Source organism: Dromiciops gliroides, chromosome 5 (assembly GCF_019393635.1).
Source record: "Dromiciops gliroides isolate mDroGli1 chromosome 5, mDroGli1.pri, whole genome shotgun sequence".
Taxonomy (NCBI): Eukaryota; Metazoa; Chordata; class Mammalia; order Microbiotheria; family Microbiotheriidae; genus Dromiciops; species Dromiciops gliroides.
This window is the reverse complement of record NC_057865.1, coordinates 156,563,425-156,590,809: the sequence shown is the minus strand read 5'-3', so window position 1 is coordinate 156,590,809 and position 27,385 is coordinate 156,563,425. Positions and strand designations below refer to the sequence as shown.

Here is a 27,385-nt window from a genome sequence, read left to right as displayed (position 1 = left end):
AATAGGGGTTCTTAATTCTTTTGTTTTCTGTCATAAGACCCTTTGGCAGTTAGGTGAAGGTTATGGATCCTAGAATGAAGCTTTTCAATGCATAAAATCTTAGGAATAAATAAATATATATACACACACACATATATAAAATATATATGTACATATACACATATATATTATACTATTTCCAAATTTATATATATATACATATGTATTGTGGTATATATATATATACATATATATATATATATATATATATGAAATTGTTATCAAAAAACTTTAAAACAAGTTCCTAGGCCCCAGGTTAAGAACTCTTGCTATGAAATAAAAAATAGACTTGATAGATAAAGCATAGTAGATAGATAGCCATCCTCGATGTCAAGAAGATCTAGACTCATAGATTGAGGACTAGAAGGGATGCTGATCCTATCAAATACAACTTCTTCATTTTACAGATGAGCAACTGATGCCTAGGGAGGTTGTGTCATGGTAGGGCAAAGGTAGGATTTAAACCCGTCTACTGACCATAAAGCCTCTGTTCTTTTCATTCTTTTCATTCTCCCAAGCTGCTTATGCTCCACTTTGTCTCTGTGACTTTGGAGAAGCGAGTCACTGTCACTTCTTGGTAACCCCCAGGCAACCTTTTCAGACTAAATTACAAGTATTACCCCTGCTTAAGAGTTTCTTTACCAGGCACACCTTACACAGATGATATCACATGGGTCTGGACCAAAAAGAACATCATTTCAGCTTATTAACCTCCCATTCCCATTGTCCAGGGCACTTGCACTCCTCCCCAGAATTCATATCATGCAGCTATTTTAAAGATACATATGTATTAATATTAAGCCTTTTAGAAGAGGAACAAACACACACACTTAGATAATAGATCTGGACAATAGGATTGATGGGACATCATAACAAGGAGATCGCAGATCCATTTGAGTTTTTGAATACAAAATGATGAGTGATATGAGCATAAACCACACAACAGTATGCTATGTCCCCAAAACTTTTTCCCTTCCCTCCATCATTAACCAAGTGTCCAAGTTTTCATTATTGCAAATCACAGCAAAGAATACAATCTGGATGCCAAAGATGAGGATTCACTATGGTGGGTCCTAAGAAAATAGATCATTCTATGCTGTGGACTAGAGCTCCCCCTAGCCCTTCTCATTGGGAAGTGCAGGCTCTTCTTCACTGCTCTCCTTTAAAATCAGCTGTCTCCCCACCTCCCCATCCCCAACTACTCCCTCCCCCTGTGTGTGTGTGTGTGTGTGTGTGTGTGTGTGTGTACGCGCGCGCATGTGTAGCCACAATAAACAAAGCAATGTAGACAAATGTAGACACAATGTAGACATAATCTTATGGAAATTTCAATCTACTCAAGATTTTTTTTTTTAATTTCTAAAGTCGCAAATCTCCTTTTTCCTTATGTTGGGTTTTTTTCACTTTTTCAACTTGAACTCTTTTGATTATTACTTCATCTCTCCATTTTTTTGCTGTAGAAATTTAGCCAAAGTGTTCAGTAAAAGTTATGTTTTCAGTTGGTTTCATTACATATTCTTTCTAAAAAGAGCTCAACCATATTAGCTCTTTGCCTTAGAAAGTTCAGTTTGACCTAGCAAGATACCTAGAAAAAATTATTTCTTGGGGCTGGCTTGACCAATTTTTTTTTTAATGGAATCTATGAACTTGCTTTTGTCTTACTATTTTTATAACCAATATAAATGGTTTCCTATGCATTTTATTTTACACATTTGAAACCATTCTTTTTATTTGGGATCCATAGCCTTTCCTCAGATAGTCACAGGGGTCTATGATACCAGAAAGATTAAGAACCCCTTCATTAATCTTCATTAGTCTCTAAAGGGTTATTTGAATCCCTATAGTCTTGTGATCTGAGCATTTTTGAGTCTTCCTACCTTATGATATGATCCTTTTCCTAAAAACAGTGAAGGAGAGACTTCTGAATATAACATTTGACCCATGCTTAGACTCAATATAAATCATATAATATTTACTTTGTCCATAACTGTGAGATGAAGATGGAATATTTAATTCTTAAAATTCTAACATGTAGGGGCAGCTAGATGGTGCAGTGGATAGAGCACCGGCCCTGGATTCAGGAGGACCTGAGTTAAAATTCGGCCTCAGACACTTAACACTTACTAGCTGTGTGACCCTGGGCAAGTCACTTAACCCCAATTGCCTCACCAAAAAAAAAATATTCTAACATGTAGCAATGTTGTTTATCTCTAATATCTAAGATCATATGGTGACTCAAAGCTTGCATTCAATGTGCATCTGTGTATCACTATAGGATATATCAAGGTAAATGATTATATTTGTAGACCTTAAAGTGATTTTTGGAGTCATCTAGCCTGACCCACTTATATTATAAATGAGGAAATAGAGGGCCATAGGGCTGAAATGATTTATCCAAAGTCAAACACATAGGAAGAGGCAGAGCTGAGATTTGAATTTACAGCTCTTGATTCCACATCCAAAACTCTTTCTCCACTATCACACTTTGTTCAGGGAACTTTCCTCTAACTTCCACATGTCATCCTAGCCTCTAGAACATTCTATATAGTACAGAATACATATAGTAAATATTCAATAACTGTGTGTCGATGGATCAAAATGAAAGGATGAAGCAAGATAGTTTAAAAACAAGTCTTTAAAAATGAGAATTCAGAAAAATCAGTTGTTTTGTCTCTCAGTTCCTGAGTTTGCTCTTCTGCAACTTCAGTTTACTAATCTATAAAATCTAAGGATTGAACTAAATTTCCTTTCTGCTCTAAAATCTTGCAAGATTTATCTATACATGCTGTGCTTCAGTGTCCATTGAGATGCAACAGTTCACTCTGATTATAAAAGTTATCTAGGGGGCACAATGAATAAAGCGCCAGACCTGGAGTCAGGAAAACTCGAATGCAAATGTGGCCTCAGACACTTAATAGCTGTGTGACCCTGGGCAAGTCACTTAAGCTTGTCTCGGTTCCTTCATCTGCAAAATGAGCTGGAGAAGGAAATGGTGAACCACTCCAGTATCTTTGCCAAGAAAAACTCCAAGATAAAAGTTATCAGAAGTGAAGCATCTAGACTGTTACTTTGTGAATTCAATTTTTTATTGTTGTTTTTGCTTTTAATTTGTTCAACCTATCTCTCACCTTTTAGTTCAAGAAGACAGAGCTAGAGAAAGGGGAGGGAGGAAGAGAAAGGTCTCTTCCTATCCTTGAATTCCTTTCACCTACACTCTTCCCACCATACATAGACATAGACATAGACAGATAAACATACACACACATTTATATCTATATGTGTATATCTGTGTATGTATATATATATATATGTATACATGTGTGCATATATATGTGTGTGTGTATACACACACACACACACACACACTCTTTGTGAAAGGCAAACCTAAAAAGCAAATTTTTTGCATGTTCTAACAACACAAAATAGCAAAAAAAAGCATAACTCAGCTTAGAACACTTAGATCCAAGAAACTGTGAATAAATTTTTTAATGTTTTGATAAGAACACAGGGCTTAAATTGGTCTTTGTGAACCAGCCTAGGACTTAGAATACAATAGAGGATGTGCTCACTGAAGTTATGTACGAAAAGTCATTGAAAATGAATACATATTTCCTATCTTTGGATCTTTTAGACAACATGTATTGTAATTATCTGTGATTGTAATTGTCTGTGTACTTTTGGCATCTTTCTTTGTAAGGATTTTTGCTGACAATATATCTCTTATTTTAACAGAGGAAAGATGGGTCAGAATGGACAAGAGACGGCAAAGCAGCCGGGAGTAGGATTAACAGATGCAGAAGGTAAATTAAAATTCAGAAATATATTCTACATATAATATTTAAAATGTTATTATCTTAATTTTAGATATTCAAGTATTATTTTGGATCCAAAGGCAAATTGAGGATTCCCTAAATCTTTTTTTACACCAATATGTAGTCTCACATAACATCTTTCATATTTCAGCAATCATTTCAACTCAGTGTCTTCTGAGAAATGGAAATCCAAGATGTAAATCCCATAGCATATCATGTCAGAACTCTTTTTTTCTATCTTTCCTGCTTCCCCCCCCCCCCCTCCCATTCTAATTGGATGGCCCAGGCATGAAAATCTCTTTTAAGTCAATACTAGATCTGTATATAGTGGTAGGACACATTGAAGAAGATTCTTAAAAGCAGATGGGAATTTTTGAAAGCACAAATTTATTTCTAAGCTGAATTCTGCCTTGAAATGGAGAATGACAGATAAAATGTCTTTTTCTAATTTTTATGGAAATGCAGAGTTACATGTTAAAAAATAACCTGCTTAATGATTTAAATGTTCTTACTGTTTCTTCATTATTTGTGTTTTGTTGTTGTTTGGGGTTTTTTTTTTAAATCATCGTGTGGTTACATTGTGTCCCTCATGATCTTACCACCAATTTAATCTCACCTAAGTTTCCTAGTTATTTTGAAATAGAAATTATCATGGGAAGCCGTTTCTTGTAGTACAAAGAGAAATGATTGGGAGGTAAGAGACCTGGATTCTTAGTCATCTTGGCTCTATCATGTACCACCTGTGTGACTTTGAACAAGTAGCTTACCCTTTCTAGGCCTTATTTTCCCCGTTTGTAAAAATACGGTTGAGGGCAGCTAGATGGCACAGTGGATAGAGCACGGCCCTGGAGTCAGGAGTACCTGAGTTCAAATCCGGCCTCAGACACTTAACACTTACTAGCTGTGTGACCCTAGGCAAGTCACTTAACCCCAATTGCCTCACTAAAAAAAAAAAAATACGGTTGAGGAAGAAATTATGTTATGGTCCTTCCAAGTTAGATGCTAGGGTTCTAGATAGAAGCTTATGACATCAGTGTAGAAAAATAACTTGTGACCAACATGACAATGTTTTTTCCTGAAGACAAACTGACATATGATTCTTAGAATCCACAGATTAAAGGAATTAATACGAATCCATGTTGGCAATGAAAAATTGAATACTGAGGAAGATACATATTTGATTTTACCTTATTTTAGAAGCTTCAAATTTATAAGTAAACTATCTTAATATAAATGTTAGCAGCTGGCAATGAGCAAAAACTGTTCGTCCTACTATGGGTCTCTTCTTTCTTTCCCACACAAAAGATGTTTATTTTTGTGGAGTATTACAATCATAGGACATTTGAGATTTTATTTAGACTTGACTCAATCTGTTGTTACTCTTTGTTTACTTATCTTAACCAGAGATTCATCTTAAATTAGTTATTGAACCGAGGGTTTTACAGGGAGGTGAGAACGGCAATGAGCAATAATATAATGTAATTAATTATGGCGTGCATTTCTTATGTATTGTAATACTCTTTTGGTCAATCTCTTTGTTTGAATAGGACTGTTCAGTCAGTCAAAAAACACATATTAAGTGGTTACTATGTGCCAGGCATTATGCTAAGTTAAAGAGATACAATATGAAAAGAATTTTTGTCCCTAGGAGCTTGCAATTTAAGGGGAAAAGACAAAACATGAAAGCAAACTGAAAAGGAATAAATGGAGGAGGGAGGGAGGAAGATAACTGAGATGGGGGCATGATAGAGTCCAAACCATAGAAGTTCAGCTGGATATGAAATGAAGAGATGGATGGTTTGGGAACTACCTTTAAATGGAAGTTTTCTTTTCTTGCCTAGTGCCTTGTTATCATGGTATAAATGTGGCCTTACATCTTAAAGACTTGGCAATAAAATGAAGTCTTTTACAGCTGAAATGGCTTGTATGTCTGTTGCCTGAGAACCAGCCCTGGCCAAATTCAGACAGAATCAGTAATGGAACACTGGCCACCAAAGCATGATTTTATTTTCTGTTTACAAATCATGAATACCTTCTATTAAGACATGTAACCTGTGTTGCTTGAGTGGTTACCTACAATGAAGCAAACATTAATCTATGAGAAGTTGAACTATACATGTAGTTTTTATAGCATTTTTGATATGGTAGATACATTTGTCATTGATTCATGACAAACCATTTATTCTTCCATGATTGAGTTTCTATTCCCCACCATGTCTGTTCTAATCTTTCTTTTTGTTCTTCAAATTAATCCATGCCACCTATACCCCTCTCCTTCTCAGCAGAGGACCAAGAAAATTGAGACCATTCATTTGAGACCCCCTTCTTCCTAGCTTTAAACTTCAAATTCCTTCTAACATTATTTTTCATTCTCTCCTAACACACTTCAATCTGAACAAAAAAAGTTTCTTGTTGCTAAGACAAAACCTTCTACTTACCTGAACCCAGTTCCTCCCATCTCTAGAAGTTTTTTCTGCCTTTCTAATCTTCATTCCTCTTATCCACTAGCAGTTTCCCTGCTGTTTAACATACTTGCCCAGATCTCACCCTTCTAGAGAGATATAGAGATAAACTTTCATTTGACCCTATTATATCTCCAAGTTTTATCCTATATCTCTCCTTACTTTCACAAACAACCTCATTTTTAAAAAGTTATAATCACTGCTTCCATTTCCTTATCTTCTATTAACTTCTCTCCTTCTTGCAATTTGACTTTTGATACTATACTTGAGTAAAATATTTCTTTTTAAAGTTATTAATAATCTTGTATTGCTAAACCTAATAGATTTTCTCAGTTCTTAGCTTTTGTTATCTTTTTGAATCATTTAATAATTTTGACCAACCTCTCCTCTGAAATACTCTCGGTTCATCTGGGTTTTCATGATGTTTCTCCAACTTGTACTTTCTCAGACCCTTTTACTATATCATCAACTATATTTACCTGTTTATGTAGATATATCCCCAGGACTCTTTCCCCACCTACATTTTCCTTTTGTGATCTCTAACTTCCATGAGTTTGTTATCACTATGCAGATTATTCCCGATTACATATTTTCAACACTCACTCTTTTTCCTGAACTGCAGTCTCACTTCACTAACTGCCTGCTGGATATCTCATTGCCATGGGTATCTCAAACTCAATAGTTCCAAACCAAAACTCATTACTTCCCCCTTATATCCCAAGAAAATCCTGCCCCTCTTCTTAATTTCCATATTTCTGTGAGAAAACCATCATGCTTCCAAAACCCCAGCTTCACCCCCTTGGAGTCATCCTTATTTTGTTTACTCTCTCACATTTACTCCCTCCTTCAATATCCAATCTGCTGTCAATTCTTTTTGGTTCTCCCTTCACAACATCTTTTCTGTCTAACCATTCCTAACACTTTTGTTTCATTCCATAGTCACCTTCCAGAGTTTAGTCTCTTATTTCATCTGGACAGTGGTAATAGTTTTTTAATCCATCTTCCTGCATCTCATTTATCCATTCACCTGTACTCCACAATAGCAACCATATTCCTAAAAGCCAGGTATGATCATTATCATTCTCCAATTTTAATGGATTCTTATTGATTCTAGGATAAAATGTTAACTTTTGTGGCACTTTACAACTTTAACAATCTGACTTCAATCCAATTTCCAAAATGATGTCTCATTACTATTCATAATACACTATATGTCCCAGGGAAACTGGTCTAATTGCCATCATCTATACATAGAATTACTTCTCTCATGCCTTTGTCTTTGCACAGGTTGTCTCTTCCTATCCAGGAATATTTTCTGTCCTCCCCTTCGCCTCTTAGAAACCCTCATTCCCTCTAAGGGTCAAATACTATGAGAACTTTCCTGATCCCCTCAGTAGTTGATGGTAATTCTACTTCAAAAATTCCTTTGCATATGTTTGCATTTAAATTATTTGATGGCAAAGAATATCTAATTCTATCTTTATATCTCCAGTGCCAAGTTAACACAGAGTTTAGTAAATAGTTGGCATTTTATAAATGCTTGTTGAAATTAATCAAATTATAAATATTCATTGAATTTGACAAATGGAAGTGAAACCAAATGATCATTTACATATCTATGTGTAGTTGAATAACCCTCAAGATACATAAATATATTAAATGCATTCATGTGGCTATGTAAGTTGCCCGAAATATTCATTTTAAAGAATATAGTTTAATTTATTAAAGCCTGTGTCAATAGGGGAATATATAGAGAAGGGTGATTGAGTAACAATAATTTTATTTGAATAAGATAAAATACATGGTGAAATTGCATGAATAAGAACTTAGACAGTATAATATTAAGTAGGTGATAATAATTTGATTCTCATGATAAATAAAATTAAAATTGAAAAATAATTTGGACCACACTGGTCAAGGAAAAACTTTACCTTAAATAGTTTGACAATTAAGGTTAAAATGTGTTACCTATCTTTACTTCTGGCAAGGTAAAATTATATTCCATTATATTGAGATTATTTCCTCCATTCTTCTCTCAACTGTTAGTGTTTTTAAAATAAACAAATACAAAACCATTCACCTGCAGGGTGGTGGGGCTAGGGGGTGGGAAGGAGAGAGAGAGGAGAGAGGAGAGAGAGAGAGAGAGATGAGAGAGAGAGAGAGAGAGAGAGAGAGAGAGAGAGAGAGAAAGCGAGAGCAAGCGAGAGAGCGTGAGCAAGCACAGGTCAGAGAGAACAGGCTAGGAAATGGCTGCTGAGTTACATTTTTTCACTTTTCAACTAATTATGGCAATCCAATAGACTTGAACAACAGCTTCTTGAGCCTATTCCTTAAGAAGTCTAAAAAATGTTGAAATCCAGGAAGAACTGGCATATAAAGATGCCAATCTAAAATGACCTTCCTCTTTTATTATTTTATTATTTTTTTAATGACCTTCCTCTTAACCAAATATATACTTATGCTTAACTCAAACTAGGGAACTGTTAATAGGTTAGCTGTTCTTTGACCCAGCAAAGACCCAGGCAGTATTGGATAAGAAATATTTCACAAGGTTGAATGTTTTGATGACTGTGATCTTCAATATCTTGGGTTTTTCTTCAAGACTAACCAAGCACATCCTTATTCTATCTATTTATTATATTGTGAGCCAGGCTATTTATTATAGCTTATGATAGAAAATTCCACTTTCCACCCAGCCATTTTTTCTATTGATATTTCATCTGCTACACAGAGGTGACTCATAAATTTCAAACTCAATGTGAGATTAATTCGGGGTGGGGGTGGGGGGAAGGACGGTGTCATAATATAAAATCAATCGCCTCTACTGAGATCCTGACCCAAGGTTTATAAAAATACACAAATAATTTTATGTACTTTTTTAAACTAGTGAAAGTAGTGGGTTTTTGCAATGTAAGATTTGTTATAAAGCAGGGTCATTTTGGATCACAACCAAGGGAATATAGTTATTGAATGTTCTCACTATAGTGTCAGTTTCACCTCTAAGGATCACAGATAGAAGAGATCCAGCATATCAAATAAGAATGAGGCTGTGATGTATTTCTTTTACTAATTCCAATTATAAAGTACCAACAAATTGAGAGCAAACAGAGCAAAAAAGTTTAATTGTCGGTTTGTTACAAAGTGGCAGTGAAGAATGATTTTTCTAACAATTTATCTTTCAATTTTGTGCAATGCAAAAAAGTTAAAAGGTAATGCAAGAAGTTTAAAAATAGTATTGTACATGTAAACTGAAATTTATATTTTAACCAGTTATGTTGATGTTATTTAGATACAATCTTAATAACTGAACAGTACCAATTAATAACATTGAGTTATTTTTTCCTCTTAAATTTTAAAAGTAATCTATTAGGAAAGCTAAATTTTTGAAAGGTTTTATTCTGACCTTCTCTTTTTCATGCCATGTGGTAATTTTTCAGTGAATTTGATCAGTATATGTGAATAATTGAGTCTCTCAGAGTAATTTTTTTTGTATGCCAAATGATTTAAAAATTTCCATTTGATTTTACCTGTTACATTCTTGGAAACTTCTAATGTAAAAAAAAAAGATTGAAGTTTATGAGTGTTTAAGTATCAGAATGACCAAAAAAAGAAGCATTACAAAAAATAGATTATTATGGAATAATAATTCTCTTTGTATTATGGTGGCAAACTACAGTGTAAGGCAGACAACTTAGCATAACCCTTAATTAGATTCTTAGGTCATAAAAAAGTATTACAAAGTGGTGATGATGACAAATATGGCCTTGAGGTGTACATGGAATATGTTGAGGTAAAGACATTTGAGTATGGCCTCTTAATGCTGATTCTGTGTTGTAGGATGAGAGGTTAGGTTCTAGAACTAGGAAAAAAGGAGTTAATACCTTGTGTAAGTTGCCAGAGGAGTTGTAGGCTCTGGGTCCTATACTACCCAATGATGTAGGATCAGCAAGTTGAAGGTGTCTGTGGTTCAATTTTAGATCCCAATACTTTCTGTATGTGTAGAGAGAGTTCTAGATGTGGATGGGGGAAAAGGGGAAGAAAGGAAGTAGAGTTGCAGGTAGGTAATTTGATGGTTTAACCTCATCTAATCCATGGACCCATATCTAAAATTTCTGATTACACATGCAAGAGAAAAAAAGATTAGAGATGAAAGACCTTCTGATAAGAATGTTTCCTTATATCCCCTTTTCTTATTTGGTCTTGGTTTTGAACTTGTTTACATGTCACCTTGTAAAATTTGTTGTGTGAAGTATAGCTGTTTGATTTTCCCTGTTAGGCTGTATACTTTTTGGGTATAGGTGTCATGACTGTTTTTGTATCCTTCATGCCTAGTATCCTATTGTGTATGAAGAAGGTATCCAGTAACTAATAATAATAACAATGATAGCTTATTTTAGCTAGCATTTATATAGCTCTTTAAGGTTTGTAAACAGTTTAACCATTGCTTTTTTCAGTCTTCACAAAAAACCTGGGATATAAGTGCTACTATGTATCTCCTTTTTACAGATGGGAAAACTGAGACAAACAGGTTGAGTGACTTGCCCAGGATCTCATAGGTAGTGTCAAGAATTCCTGACTCCAGATCCACTGCCTATCCACTACATTGCCAGATGCCTGTTTGTTTAATGAATTTTGTGTGAAAAAGTGAAAGAAAATATTTATAGAAAAGATGTAAAATCCAATACATATGAATACTACAAGTGAACATTCTGGGTATATAGATATATAATCGTATATTTAAGTATTTGTGTATATATTTACTTAAACACGTGTATTCATGTTCATATAAATGTATACAAGTATATATATGTACACATAAATACATATGCAATTATCAAATTATCAAACAGTTGCCCATGATGCGTATAAATGGAGAGAGAAGAAAGGAAATGGAAGTGCATTTCAGTCAGAGAAGTGGTTAAGACCTTGCACCCAGTAGTTCTAAAAAATAACAATCATAATTACTAATTAAATAAGCACTTTAAGTTTTATAACACACTTTATATATGTTATTTCATTTATGACTCATCATTAACACTGAGAGGTAGGTGTCATTGTCTCCTTTTTTACAATGAAGATCTTGAGACTCAGCAGAAGGGTCAAATGACAACTAAATGAGGCAGGATTCAAATTCAGGATGTACTGATTACTTACTGTGCTATCTAGTGTAGAAAGAATGGAAACAACAGGTTTACTGGCCCAACAGGAAGCAGCAAACCATGGCTGCCAAGACCAACCAGAGAGAATTCAATCAGCAAGGTGCTGGAGATGGGACTAACACAATGTGTTGGTTTTGGCGCATAAGGTGAGGCTTGGCTGAACCATTGTGTGGCTATAGCAACCGACTATAATCATCACATGAAAAGATCCTAAGATCCTGTAGCTGTTTTTTTAAAAAGAGCTTCTGCTGTAGATTTTAAAATGGAAATAAATTAATGTGGGAAAGACGAAGATGCAAAATATTACTTTTTTTATCTGCAGTGGTTGTGGTGGAAAGATTATGGGATTTGAGTCAGAGGACCTAAGATTATATTGTGGTTCTGAATCTTCCAGCCTGTGTATCCATGGGCAAGTCACTTAATTTTCTAAGCTTCAGTTTCTTCATCTATAAAAGCAGAGAGTTGGCCTAACTGAATTTTGCATACCTTTCTAGCTCTAAATCTATGGTCCTAAATATTTCTTTTCTGCCTTTGGACTAGTATTAAGAAATGCTTTATTTATTTAAAAAATGATGTCATTACTTGCTCAACTACCAGGTTAAACACAATGGAAGATGGCTTATAAAGTTCAGTTTTGAACTGGTCAACTTGAAGCATTAATCACTTGAATATTTTACACATATAGAATTGTTTAATAAGCATTATTTCTCCTTTATCAAATCACATTTTTCTCCATTGAATAATGAAAAGATTTTTCTGAAAACTTTTTCAAATTGACTTTTTTGTTGAATATTGGCTTCTTTTGAAAACATTCCATTTTAAACTGTGAAGCTCCTTTGGTATATTTTTCATCCATTATGGGAAAAAATATTCATCATTGCACCAATATTTCTCAGTATCTTTTCCCTTTTGACATTAAATCATCATCCTATTCTGTATCTCTCAACTTTAACTCACATTGACTGTCTAGGGTTTTCAAAGTGGATGATTAATCAATGTCCCCCCAAATTTAAAGTAGGAAATATCAGCAAGTGGGATCGCTTGCACTAAATAATTGTATCTAGGAGAAAGATAGTGGCCCAGGAAAATACCGAGGAAGCACAATAGTTTATCTGAAAGCCCCTTATGGATGTTTATCCTCTGAACAGGTAGCCCAGAAAGAAGGACATATGGAAAGATTTATGAAGCCATTTCTACCTGTCAGTTATTTGTTCATGTAATGCCAAGTTCAATAAAATTTTAAAATATCTAAAAAAAAGAACACCTTGAAAATATAGACCAAGTCACTGTTAATCATAACAGTATTAGGACAGATTTATATTTATGTGTGTATATGTGTGTGCATTTATACACACACACACACACATATACACACACACACACACACAAATATGTGTGTGACCACTAGGTGTTGGTGTACAACACATTTTCTAGGTACTCTTTTAAAAAAATGTTTTCCTTGAAAAGTAAAAAAGGGAGGAATTTTCTTCTTTGGACATGCTTTTTGCCTCCCAAAGAGTAACTCCAGGGGTATATCCTTGCATAGATTCTTATATATATATAAATAAAATATATTACATATATATTATATTATATATATTCTTATATATATACACACACATATATACATATATATACACATACATACATACACACACATATATATGTAGATATGTATGTGTAGATGTGTATGTGTATGTGTGTATGTATGTATGTGTGTGTATATATATATCCTCAGTGGATAGAAAGCTGTGCCTGAGTTCAAATGTGACCTCAGACACTTACTAGCTGTGTGACCCTGGGCAAGTCACTTTACCCTGTTTGCCTCAGTTTCCTCATCTGTAAAATTATCTGGAGAAGGAAAAGGCACACCACTCCTGTATCTCTGCCAAGAAACCCCAAATGGGGTCACAAAAAGTTGGACATAACTGAAAACTACCAAACACTACCACCACAAAACCCTTCCTCTTCCCCTTGAAGCCTGTATTCTTGCCCGCAGTAGTCATGATCAGGCATGGAATTTATGCAAGGGAAAGCTCTGTCAAAGACACAAATTTAATCCAAAGTTTTCATGTGGAGGTTTAAAACAAAAAATTTTTAATGGAAAAAAGGAATTTTGGAGCATGTTCACAATTCCATCAGCCTTTCGGGGAGAAACAGTTAGTTCAGCTATGTCCCCCATCAGGTTCCCTCCAATAGGCAAAGTTGAGGGTCACGGAAATGCAAACCACATTAACATCAACATCCATTGTCAGATGTTCACCACTGGGCTGATGCCAGTGCTGTACTCTGGCTAGGTTTTATCTTCAGGCAACCACCTCTCTTGCAGCTCCATCTCTGTTCGTTTGTTTTTTTGTTTTTCTTTTGGCAGAGCAATGAAGGTTAAGTGACTTGCCCAGGGTCACACAGCTAGTAAGTGTCAAGTGTCTCAGGCTAGATTTGAACTCGGGTCCTCCTGAATCCAGGGCCGGTGCTTTATCCACTGTGCCACCTAGCTGCCCCGAGCTCCATCTCTGATTGTTGAAAGTCATCTCTGTTTTGTCACAGAATGACTCAAAATTTCCCATCACCTTGGAGCATCCTTCTCCTCTCACTTCCCCCCACCAGAATCAGCTCCTTCTAGGCTTATGGAAACTGTGACTCCCAAGATTCCCATTGAAGGCTCAGACCCTTACCCTTCTTTTGGGTCAGCCAGTCCAAGCACAATATTATACATAGCACCATCAAGATGAGTCACTGAATGTCATATTTTAGAGATTCATAAGGAGCTATTTTATCACCTGTTTTTGAGGAGACCGTGCTTTTTTTGAATGAATGTCAGCACCATGTTTCCATGGTACCAGAATAACAATTTCTAGCAATGACAAAAACAACTATTTACACTGCCTACATCCCCGGAAAAGTACAGAACACATGGGATTACACATTTTCTAGTGGGGAAGGTAATTCTAAGGACTGTGAATTAGGATCTTGGATTTGGAATTAAAGCCCTTCCATCAACTTTCTCTAATGTTCCTAGGTCATGATTAATAGAATCAGATGTCTTCCTATAGAGGTAAGAAAGATCAATTGATAAGAAGAAGAACCATCATAGGAAACAATTTATATATATATATATATATATATACACATATACATACATACATACATATACATATACATATATATATACATATACATATACATATATATATACATATACATATATATATATATATATACATATAAACATTTTTTTTGCAGGGCAATGGGGGTTAAGTGACTTGCCCAGGATCACACAGCTAGTAAGTGTCAAGTGTCCAAGGCTGGATCTGAACTCGGGTCCTCCTGAATCCAGGGCCGGTGCTTCATCCACTGTGCCACCCTGCTGCCCCATTTATTTATATTTTTAAATGAAAGATTCATCACATAAGAAAATCTCAATAATTACTCAACAAAAAGAAAAAGTAACTGCTTTTGCCTATAGGAGATCATCTTACCAATGCTATTTTATAATAAATGAACAAGACACAGTTTATCTCAATCTGGGTATTTGCTGACAGGAATAAGATCCCACAAAAGACTGCTGAGTGCAGAAATTCTGCTAAGCTCTGGATCCAAGAAAGGGAATGAGAGAGAAAATAAAGAAATGCAGCTAGGTAGCACAGTCAATGGACTGGACCTGGAGGCAAGCAGATTTAAACCCAAATTCAAGGAGACATTTTACTAGATATGAAGCCATAGGCAAGTCATTAAACTTCTCTTTGCCTCAGTTCCTTTATCTGTAAAGAACTCCCAGGGTTGTTCTGAGGAAAGCAAGCAAATACAAGCTATTATTATTATCATCATCATTAATAAAGAAGGGCAAGTTTTTGAGGTCAAATGGAAGTGATATCTTCCTAAAACCAAGAAATGTCATTCTGGCAACTGAAGGCAAAATATTCTCACAGCAAAGAAAATGTGTATGAGAAGTGGATAAGTAAACTGTCTCTCCCTCCCCCTACCCCACTTTGAACATGGATCCATTTCCTTGTTACAACAAATTTGTTGTTTCATTCACCAGTTTGGGGCCAAGGACAAACTCAAGGAAAACTTAGAAGTAAAATAGAAGATATTACTTGAGTTCCATTCATAGTGTTATACATCTTATTCTCCTTTGGTGAAAGAATCTAAGGTAGTATTTTAAGATTGGACTTTTGAAGAGGATCAACTGTAATTCAGGGGGCAGCTAGGTGGCGCAGTGGATAAAGCACTGGCCCTGGATTCAGGAGGACCTGAGTTGAAATATGGTCTCAGACACTTGACACTTACTAGCTATGTGACTTTGGGCAAGTCACTTAACCCTCACTGCCCACCAAAAACAAAACAAAACAAAACAAAACTGTAATTCAGTGACTGAATTTTACATGCATTAAGCTCATTTTGAAGAATGAAGTACCTATGGATATTCGTAAGTCTGGACTCTTTAAAAAAGATAAAAGGCGAGGCAAATTAAGTCCATCATTTGGTTGACATGTAAGATAAACCAGCTCTTGACATCTGCAGCTGTCCTATTAGACTGAATTATTTCCTCCCTGTTAACTTCTTGTTCTTCCAGATAAACTTTTGGGCTTCCTAAAACTTTTATTAGGAAAATCAAACTCCCCAGCAATCATTTCTTGACAAGATAGCTAGTGTTATCAAATAGGGAGATGCATGATTACATTCTGGGTCAGTCAAATATTTCTTTTTAGGAATGTTAGAGTGTTAAGATTAGAATGAAATTAAAGGTTTAATTTAAATTTCAGTGGCAGAATCCACAAAAGTTGTGAAATGCTAGCAAATAGCACTACTTTTAAAAATATTTACCATTGAAAAATACTGTGGTATGTTATGCATGTCTAAGAACTCAGTATATTAAGTAGGCCTCTTTCCATCATTGAATAATTGCACTCAATATAGTATCATACTAGAAGGATACATAGATTAAAGGATGGAAGGGAACATGAAGTCCATGGAATCTATTCCCTCATTTTACAAATGAGGAAATGAAATGTCTGAGGCAAGATTTGAACACAGGTCTTTCTAACTCTAAGCACAGCAATTTATTCATTGAATCCCCTAATTGCTATCCATACATTGGAGGCACAATGCAAAGGCTTTAAATTTCAAACAGCGGAGTTTCTTTATCTTAGAGGCAGTAGGGAACCACTGAATCTTCATTATTAAGAGAGTGCCATGTTCATACCTCTATAAGAAGGAATGGAGGGGCAGCTAGGTGGCGCAGTAGATAGAGCACTGGCCCTGGAGTCAGGAGGACCTGAGTTCAAATGCAACCTCAGACACTTAACACTTACTGGCTGTGTGACCCTGGGCAAGTCACTTAACCCCAATTGCCTCACAAAAAAAAAAAAAAAAGGAATGGAGTGGGAGCATTTGGTATCCCCCAAGTGCCAGCTTTTCAATCCAGAATCCTAGAAACAGAGACCAAATAATTTGACTGACATGAGGTTACAATGCCACCACCCCTTAAAAATTGCTCGCAAGCTTCCCAATAATAGTATGGTGTTAAAAAATGCCCTGAATCTATTTAATATCTAACTTCTGGGAATGGTTTTTCACTATCAAAACTGCCACATTCTCCCATTCCTCATCCACTTATCTTTCCTTTTTGTTATCAAATCTAATCTAAAGTCCTCTGACTATGGCATGATTTTAATATCCATACTGGATCTCTGGATGAACTGTCAATGAAAAGTTCTTTCAAAAAAGTTTATTCCGTTTTAAGATAATCATTTATTTCTTTTTATAAGCTCTTATACAACTAGACTATACCACTGATGTCAAATTTAAGAAGAAATAAGGGCCACTAAAACATGCATAAAGATCCTTGCGAATCACATATTAACTTAGAAAACCACACATTAATATTATCGATGTCTTATTGTATGTCTGTTTGAATAACTATTTCCCATTTACATTTTAATTTGGTTTGTGCCTCAGTAAGGTGTGCTATAGGCCCCATCTAGGTCTATGTGTTTGATACCACTGGTATAAACAGTTAATTAAAAGATGGAATTTGAAAATCACAAAATGGTGCTACTAGGAATTTTACCATTCCAAGAGCCCTTCATAAGTTGAATCAAGGACTAATTATAGAGCTTCAGGACAAACATCCTCTTCCTTTTCACAGTCCCATTATGTAAGTGGTATTTTAGAGTCCCAGGGAGTCCTTGAACACAGGGCTCCTAATTACTTATTGAACATGACAGCTCATAATTATCCAATCAGCACATTTTACTAGATTTACACTGAACTGCTTATTCTCAGAGTTGGAAGCCACCTCACAAATCATCTGGTCTAACCAATGCCTGAACAGGCCTGTCCTTTACAAAGCTTGTGACTAGTGATAATCTGAGCTTCTGTTGAAGACTCCTAGTCAAGAAGACCCTCCCAGGGCAGTTGATTTCACTGTGTAAGAGCTAAAGTTATTAGGGCATTTTTTTCTTATACAAAGTTTAAATCTTCTTCTGTAACTACTACCCATTTTACCCAGTTCTGCACCAACAGCTAAGGATAACAAGTTGAATTCTTCTAATTTTGTGACATGGTGGAAAGAGAACTGGCTTTCTGAAGTTAGAGGACAGGACCTATTTTCAAATCTTGCCTATGATGTTCTCTCATCAAGAGAGTTGGATATGTGGCCTCTAAGTTCCCTTCCAGTTCAATCTACAATTCTATGTTCTCAATCTCTTCTCCAGAACCACCCATGTTCTTCAATCATTCTTCATATAGTTTGAAGATCTTTACATGCTAAACAGAAGGTTTTATATTCAATCTTAGGAGCTTTAGGAAGCTGCTGGGATTTATTGAGTAGAGTGAAATGATCAGACCTCTAACTTTAAGAAAATCTCTTGGGGCAGGTTGGTGACACAGGGGATAGAGCACTGGCCCTGGATTCAGGAGGACCTGAGTTCAAGTCAGCCTCAGACATTTGACATTTACTACCTGTGTGACCCTGGGCAAATCACTTAACCCTCATTGCCCCGCAATAATAATAATAATAATAAAATAAAATAAAAAATCTCTTTGGCAACTGTGAGGTCAATTGGAAATGACACTCCCTTAAGGAAGGGAGAGTAATTACAGATGACTACAATGATTGAAGAGAGTGGGGACCCATGCCTGAATTACAGTGGTAGTCAGAGGAATAGAGAGAAAGCAAAAGATGCCAAGGAAAAGAAACTGAGGCCTAGGAAAATTACGTGATGAGACAAGGATCATGCCTTGTAGGTAATACTTATTTGCATACATGTCTTATTCCCCCTCCCCTACTGATAAGCTCCTTGAAGGCAGGAATTCTCTTGTTTTTCACCTCTGTACCACAGGACCAAACACAGTCCCTTGTATAGTGTAGATAATTAATACATGTTTTTTGACAAATAAAATAGTCCATAGTCAGGGAGATTCCTTCATAAAAATGAACTAGTGGAGTTCAAAATAAGAATAAACACTCTCCTTTCTTTTCAGAGACTGAAAGGTCATTGTTTTTTCCCCACTTAAAAATCAGGAAAATATATGATTTTGAAAACATCAGTTCATATAATTCCATGGTCAGGTTTTTAGCTCTCTATCTCAAAATTCATAGTTTTGATAAAAATCTTTCTAGTGTCTCCTCAACTTCATCTAGTCCACTCTATTCTCAGCTGTCAAACCAATCTTAAAGCTCTCTCTGACCATGACATCTTCCTATTCAATAAATTCCAGTGGCTCCCTATCACTTTCAGGATCAAACATATAATCCTCCCAAGGTTCTATGCTTTGAAAACTGCTACCCCAGGTACGCTTTTGAAAGCCATGTATACCTTACAGTGTGTAAGCTATTTGGGCAAAGGAGGTACTATGTGAAGAACTAAGGATAACAAGAAAATCTATGAAGAATAGGGAGAAAAGGGCAGGGTAACTGAGAAAGAAAGCCCAGAGAACTAGATTACCACCACTTAGGTATTTCTTTAAAGAGGTTTTTAACTTGGGGCCCATGGCAAAGGGTCTGTTGACAAATTTAAGGGGATTTGTAAATGTGGAAGGGGTCACATATTACATAGTTATTTTCCCTAAATTTATTTTCACCCTTTTCACTGAATTCCTTTGTCTCAACTAAAATCCTACCTTCTGGAAGAAGCCTTTCTCAATACCTTTTAATTCTAGTACCTTCACTCTGAGATTATTTCCAAATTATCCACATATGGTAAACAGTTGTTAACCTGATGTCTATCCCATTAGAATATAACTTGTTTGATGGGAAACACTATTTGATGGGAAGATACTATTACTGTATCCCCAGTAATTAGCACAATGCCTGGCATATTGTAAGTGCATATATATGCTTGTTGACTTGATTTTCCCCACTAACCTCTCATTTATTTGAACACTTCCTTCAATTATTAAAACACACAGCCCAGGGGGCAGCTAGGTGGTGCAGTGGATAAAGCACCGGCCCTGGAGTCAGGAGTACCTGAGTTCAAATCCGGCCTTGGACACTTAACACTTACTAGCTGTGTGACCCTGGGCAAGTCACTTAACCCCAATTGCCTCACTAAAAAAAACAAAAAAACAAAAAAAAACACACAGTCCAAAGACTGCATCAGACTTCCAGAGGGGTCCATGACACCAGAAATGCTAAGAAAGCTTGTTTTAGAGAAAAATGTTGCTGGCAATAGCCAGAACTAATTTAGTGGAGGTTTGAAAGGTGAGATGGCTCTGTGCAGCTGGATATAAAAACATAAACACTTCAAGAAACTTCTCTATAAGTTGCACATCCTCTCCATTATCCTGAACCCTCCCCATAACACCAAATCTCCTTTTTTGCACACCAAGCCCTTTTGATCCTGTAAAGGACTCCTGTTCCTAAGTTCAGCACCCCACATCCCTGAAAAATGGCTCCCACTCTTGCACAATCCAAACAGAAACTTCACACTTTAGTTTTCTGGGTTTTGGTTTTTCCCTCACTCTCTAGTTAAGAAAATGTCAGAATGTATCATGGAAGACTGGGCTTGTCCTAGGGAAGGGCTGAGAAGAATGGAAAAAATGTAAGGAGTCAGTGGGAGTAAGAATCAGTCCTGGGACTTTACCACTATGGGCCTATGTCTATCTGGTCTACCTGGCCATTCTTATACAGAAGTTCGTGTGTACAAGTGTCACACCTACCCTACCCACCAGGACTTCTCCAGTCTTTGGCATTAGTGATAGAAGGGGCCACTTAAATGTGTTAACATAAATACTTGGTTAATTAGCACAGGAGCATGGTATAGTAGAGAAAACTCAAAATAATTTGGTTAGAAGACGACCAGAAGGCATGAACCCAGGGTTCCAGACAACATCCACCACAAGCACCACCATGCTACTTTACCTCTTCCTTCCTACCACTAGCTATACAAAATATGGAATTTATATTCATCAATATGATCTCATTATATCCCCTTTTTATAGCTAGAGAAACTGAGGTGGAATGATTAAATGATTTGCATGTGGCCACTCAACTAAGAGGGGTCAGAGTGAGTTTTTGAACTCAGCTTTTACTGACCCCAAGTCCTACTCCTCTAGATGCATTATTTAGCCAGTTAAATTTAAGGAAATCTTAGACAATGAAACTTAACCTCTCTCAGTCTTAAGTACCTCATTTGTAGAACTGAGATAATAATATTTCATCTTTATGAAGACAAGAAGATAGGCCAGAAAATATATTAAGAACCCTTACAGCTCTGAGACATAATTCTATGATAATTTTTCTTATTACACTGAATAATTGAAGGTTTACCAATTAATCCTACTTTGAGCCATCAGAAAATGAGTTTATGATAATTAAAATGAAAGACTTCAATTATCTGAAGGAAATTAATATTCTTTATTTAAAGAACAGGTCATAAATATGGGTATTATTTATTTTTTCCACAGGGTCTTTAGAATTGATATTTAACTAGGAATGTTTCAATATTCAATTTAATTAGATACAACATTCAATTCAATTAATTGAACAATTAATTCATTTCTGATTGAATTAAGTGCTTATTATGTTTAAGACACTGAGTTAGGTTCTGGGAATACAAAGAGGGGGGAAAAAACCCTCAACAATCATTTTTAAAGAATTTAAATGTATAGGTTGTGATTTGTATTGGTGGAGGAAGTATCCACATTGATAAACTCTTAAATTCATACAAAATCCATTTATAAGGGTATTGGTTGACAGTATAATCAACTAGTTTTGCAAAAAGTGAAAAAGTTCACAAATGGGCATTTCTTATCCTGATTTTTCATTAATGCTGAGGCATTAATTAACTTAAGGCATTTTTGAGGTGGTTTAATAATGTAGCCCAGGTATGTATTTTTCATGTGATAACTCAATTAGGTTTAATTTTTTAAAAAAGAAAGACTAATATTAAGCATGCATATTTGGGTGTCTATCCTTAAGAGCCAATGCCTTGATTAAGATCTTGCAAAAGGCTATATCTCAGTCAACTCAGTGATATCAAGGATCAAATTAAAATGCAGGAGGAAATGACCAATAGCAATCTAGTTTAGCATATATACCGGGGGCTGATAGGTGGTGCAGTAGATAAAGCACTGGCCTTGGATTCAAGAGGACCTGAGTTCAAATCTGCCTCAGACACTTGACATTTACTAGCTGTGTGACCCTGGGCAAGTCACTTAATCCTCATTGACTGGTCCAAAAAATATGCATATATATATATATATACCTGGAGGTTGAAGGTCACCAAAAAGGATAAGATTATTAAATAATTACAATGATAGAATGAATGTTAGGTAAAAATGTCAGTTGATTATTCTATAGACATCCTAGAGAGTGCTTTTTAACACAGTAATTTTGATGATAAAGAAGCTTTAGGCAGGTGTTTTCCTTTGATCAAAGAATCCTTGGAGAAGAGGGAAGCCATCTTTCCAAACCAGATGTCCTGTGAATGGCCTGTTGCCAAACTGGGCATTAAAATCTACTAAAATTATTGTCAGCTAATAGAAACACGGGAAATATATCCTTTACAAATCTGTCAGGAGTTGTTATAGACATCTGAGGAATCAGCATGTACCTCAATAGGAGGGGACTTCTACATCGAGGTATACAAGATTGGGCTTGTAAGGCATGTAAATCAATACCAGAATGATTAAGTTCTCAATATATGCACCAACACACACAGATTAGCCTTCTTCTATTAACCAAAATTACCTAGACCAAAATCCAAAAGGCATGATCAGAAAAGGATTTAGAACTTTGTTCATGGGGTAATTGGCTGTCTCAAAGCCAGATTTCTTGTAGAGATGATGGTGTTAAGGTCCTTGAGAAAGGATTAGGAGGTCAAAGTCTGCACTGGGTATCTGATTCTGCCATAATCCATAACAGAAATTGCAGTCTCTGGGGAAAGTATTACAAAACTATCTTCAGGGTCAGAAAAAAATAAACATTTTTTGGGGGTGAGATTAGAATTATGACTTCAAAGTTTCTATGTTATTTATAGCATCATAATTTTTCAGGCCTAAGGATACTAGTCTGATGTGAGGCATAATCTAATTCCTTATGATCTTCTTGGTGACATGTGTTTGTGGAGAAGGAATCAATAAGAAATCAGATGAAAGGGATAAATTTATTGTGTAATGAAGGGTGAGGGTCACCCTAAGGGACCTAGTGATCAGCAAAGAAAATCTGAAGGAGAGATAGTTACACCAAAGAACAAGTTGGTTAATATGGTAGTCAGTGTGATTATTATTGGAACAAACTCCACAGAATAAATAAGGTGCCTGGAATAAATGCATGAGCAACATACATTTGTAGCTAGTTGGTGGGGACTCCAGCCCTTCCTAGAGGTCCATATATTTAACTTCCCCAATAAATATGATGTTATATTCAAGTCTAAACAGGCAGCAATGCTTGTGAATGTCCTTTGGATACTGTAAAAACTATTCAAGCCTAAGGTATCAATTCTTATTTTTTCAACGCATTTATTGTGTTGCTACTTTTGTGCAATGTTCTTTTTATATACTATAGGAGATTTAAAGACATACAATTCGAATATTCACTGTGAAGGCAGCATGACATGGGGATAGTGTGCAGGTTTGGGAGTCAGGAACACCTGGTTTAACATCTTTCTGAGATGCCTACTAGCTGTGTGATCTTGGGAAAGACCCTTAACTTATCTCAGTCTCATTTTCCTTATCTATATATGACGATAATACTAACACATCCCTCAGAAGGTTGTTCTGAGGAGGCTCCGATGCAATAATGCATGCAAAGTGCTTTGAAAAACTTAAAGGGCTATATAAATATGATATTAATTTTCTTGTTTTGTTGTCTTTCATTGTTCTCAATGGGACTGAATGGCTAAGCTGCACACTACTATGGAAATATGTAATTGTAGTTTCAGAAGCTTCCAAGATAATGGAAATGAGGAAGTACTTGCATCATAAATTGTCATCTCGGACAGTGTAGGGTATAAGTTACAAAAAGTAGGTGTCTTCCTTTAAGACACCTTAATATGTGGATGATTTAAATTTGGAATTCATGGGTTCATGGCATTGTGCCTGTTATACTTAGCACATTTTGATTCAGTAGCCTGTTTAAATGAGGTACTTCTGAGAAAAGTCACAGCTATTTCCCTGAGCAAAATGGAAATCCCAATGATTGATATATTCTTCTTAACTGGCCCTTATAGCTATTTTATGTGAGGTCTTAATAATGATTGGCATGGAGCTATTTTGCTCCATGAACGATGATCACTATACTTCAAGAATATAATAAATAAGTGTGATATTGTAATGATTTTACACACTGGCCTGGAAAAAGTGAAAATCACAGAGGCAAAGGCAAATTTCCACTTTTTCTGACACACAAGCTTTAATTATTTCCTCCAATAGATTCTTTTTTCCCCCTCTCTCCCTTTGAATGGATAAAAACAGAGATTCAGTGAGTAGTTCCCCCCACCCAGTATTTATAAATTTAAATAGTCAAGTTTTACATATAACATAGTCATGTTTCCTTTCTACCTCTCCATTTTGCTCATGTTAATGTGCAGAAATAATTTCAGCCCATTTACCATGACCTACAAATGGAAGAGAATACCAACTATTCTTAGAATGATGAATAATAAAAATACTCATTTAGAGAAACTCAGCTTAATCTCAAGCAAAATTGAAGTGCAAGGTATAAGAAATACATTTTATCAAGTCATCAGGTGACTATTGCATTGTTCTCATAAGCTTCAGGAGCCAAGGTATCAGATTCCATTCCATCAAGCTCATGAATGTTCTACTTTTGGAAATTCAACCTGGCTCCCTCTCTTCCTGAGCCCAGTGAGAACTTTAGATTTTTTTGAATAACTAGGAACTACATTTTTGCTTATATTTAATTATTTTAAGATCCTGTGATGTTAATTGATAATTGATCATTGTTTTCTTAGATTTTTCACCACCTACTGCTCATGATTATATGCCAGGAAAACTGATAATCTAAAAGAAAAGGAGAATTATCTGCAAAATATAAACAACATCTATATTAAAAGTACATCAACTAGAGGTCTTAAAACAATCCAGCTCAAGAAAAAACACTGAACTACCTGTAAAACAACTACCAAAAGGGGTTGTGAAAAAGCTCTGTCTAGATGGATTTACAGAGAAATTCTACCTAACGTTTAAAGAACAATTAGAACATACTATACAAATTATTCTCAAGAATTGAGGAAGAACATTATCTACCAAACTCATTTTGTAAGATAAAGTTAGTCTTAATAACTAAACCAGGGAAGGATAAAGCAAAGAAAGATAAATAAAAAACAATGTCACTAATGAATTTTGATTTAAAAATAAAATTCTAGCAAAAAGACTACATCAATATATCCCAAAATTATTCACTGTGATTGTTAGGTTAAAACTATGGAGGATGCTAGGTTCATTCAACATTAGGAAGACAATTAACATACTCAATAATTTTTAAAAACAACATTCAAGATTATGTGATTTGGTAAGTATAGGTCCTCCTTCCAATGGAATAAATCAAAACTCCTCTTTTACTTATAGATTACTTAATATGGATTTTCTGTGTTCATCCTGTAGTTACCTTGATGATTATGATCTTGTCCAAACGTGGGCTGGTCTTTGGATGCCAGCATCATAAGGTCCATTTTCAAAGCTGCTAATCTGGCAAAAACCTATCAGAGTTTATATTCTTCTGGAATAGGATTTGAAAATCCAAGATCGCATCCATATCATGAAGAGATATTGGTGTAGGACTTTAGTAGATGATATTTTGCTGCTGAATATATAAAAAGGAATTTACTTTTGGGTTTCCAGGTATTTCTTCCTTCTTAGGAGGAATTTCTTCCTCCTTTTGTATACAAGAAACTTAAAGATTTGAAAATAAGTAACAGAGATGGTATTTTTCTAATCCTTATTGGGCTCTTGGGAACTAGAACAAAAGAAGATACTTTGATCCCTCCCCAACCCATTGACTAAATTCTGTTCAGGCAAACCTATTCTTCATAATCTTTTCTTCATAGAGTGGTGTAGGTATGCTGTTGAGAATTCACTGGTTGACTCTTTAGTAGTAACAGCCAGGTGCTATCCATCAAGCATTCATCCTCACCTGAAATGATGAGACCATTCAAGGGGAGAGCAGAGGGCTAGGAAAAGAACAGTAGAATGGAGTCGTATGAAGCTAAACCTCTCTTTAGGAAACTCCAGGAGCTTGCAGCCCCTTTCCACTTAGCACTGACACTTTTTGGATGGTATCCCTTTTCAAATTAGTTAGAGAATGTGTATTACCTAGTCATATGTCATCTCAGCCTTCAACCTACCAATAAATCCCTTCTCCTTTCATTCTGTCCCTAGCTAGATATTTGTTTCATTGATTCACTAACAAAGCATATTGGGTTTTTCTAAAGATTACATTAATCCCTGGAACTTTATTTTTTAAGTAATAAACATTTTTATTCATAGTTTTGAGTTCCAATTTTTATTCCTCCTTCCCTCCCTTCCCCCTCCCCCCCCGGGAAGGAAGCAATCAGATATGGGTTATACATGTACAATTATGTAAAACATTACCATATTAGTCATTTTGTGCAAGAAAACTTGAATAAAAGAAAAAAATGAAAGTGAAAAATAGCATGCTTCAGTCTATGTTCCATCAATATCAGTTCTTTCTTTGGAGGTGGATAGTATGTTTCATCAATTGTCCTTTGGGATTGTCTTGTATCATTGTATTGTTGAGAATAGATAAGTCATTCACAGTTGTTCCTCAAATAATATTGCTGTCTCTTTGCACAATATTCTCTTAACAAAGCATATTGTATAAAATATTTCATCAGAATATTAAAAATTAAGTAAATGATATGGATGATCTCCTTGAGAATTTTTTTCTATTCCCACTATTCCCCCATCCTGAATGAAATTCTTCAAACTAAAAAGCAAGCCCCATCTCTTCAGACAAGAAGCCACCCAAACAAATGGAAACAATCCCCTTCCTAGATATTCCCACAGTGACCTCGGATGGTTTTCAATTGAGGGCCTTTCCATTCCTGGAGATATCTCCTAGGGAATCAATATCCAACTTATTGGTGTGCTCATCTTTCTCAAGATGGTATGAGCAAACTGTAACTACATTGTCCTGGAAGTTGCCATTTCTGTTCCACAATCACCTGTGATTTTTTTCATGTGTACTGATATAGTTTGTACTATACTTTCACTCCAGCAAGTATTGTGTGTATTGTGGCAGGGATGGGCATTGGGATAATTGGGGACTTTCTCCTACAATGCATAATAACCAGTGTTTCCCACTCCTCAAGTGGAGAAGGGAATCATTAATGCAAGGGATCCCCAAGATGAATGCAATTCTGCCAGTCTCTCCCCTTCATGTTTAATTTTATCTCTTAAAACTCCCACGCTTTTGATTATTTTC

At 35.6% G+C, this 27,385-nt stretch overlaps 1 protein-coding gene across 1 annotated transcript in view; it reads left to right on the top strand.

Moving 5' to 3' along the window:
• Nucleotides 1-27,385, top strand: part of PCLO (piccolo presynaptic cytomatrix protein) — a 591,416-nt gene that overhangs the window by 505,578 nt on the left and 58,453 nt on the right. The window contains 1 exon segment of the mRNA XM_043967589.1: nucleotides 3,772-3,839. Within this exon segment, the coding sequence (XP_043823524.1) occupies nucleotides 3,772-3,839 (68 nt within the window).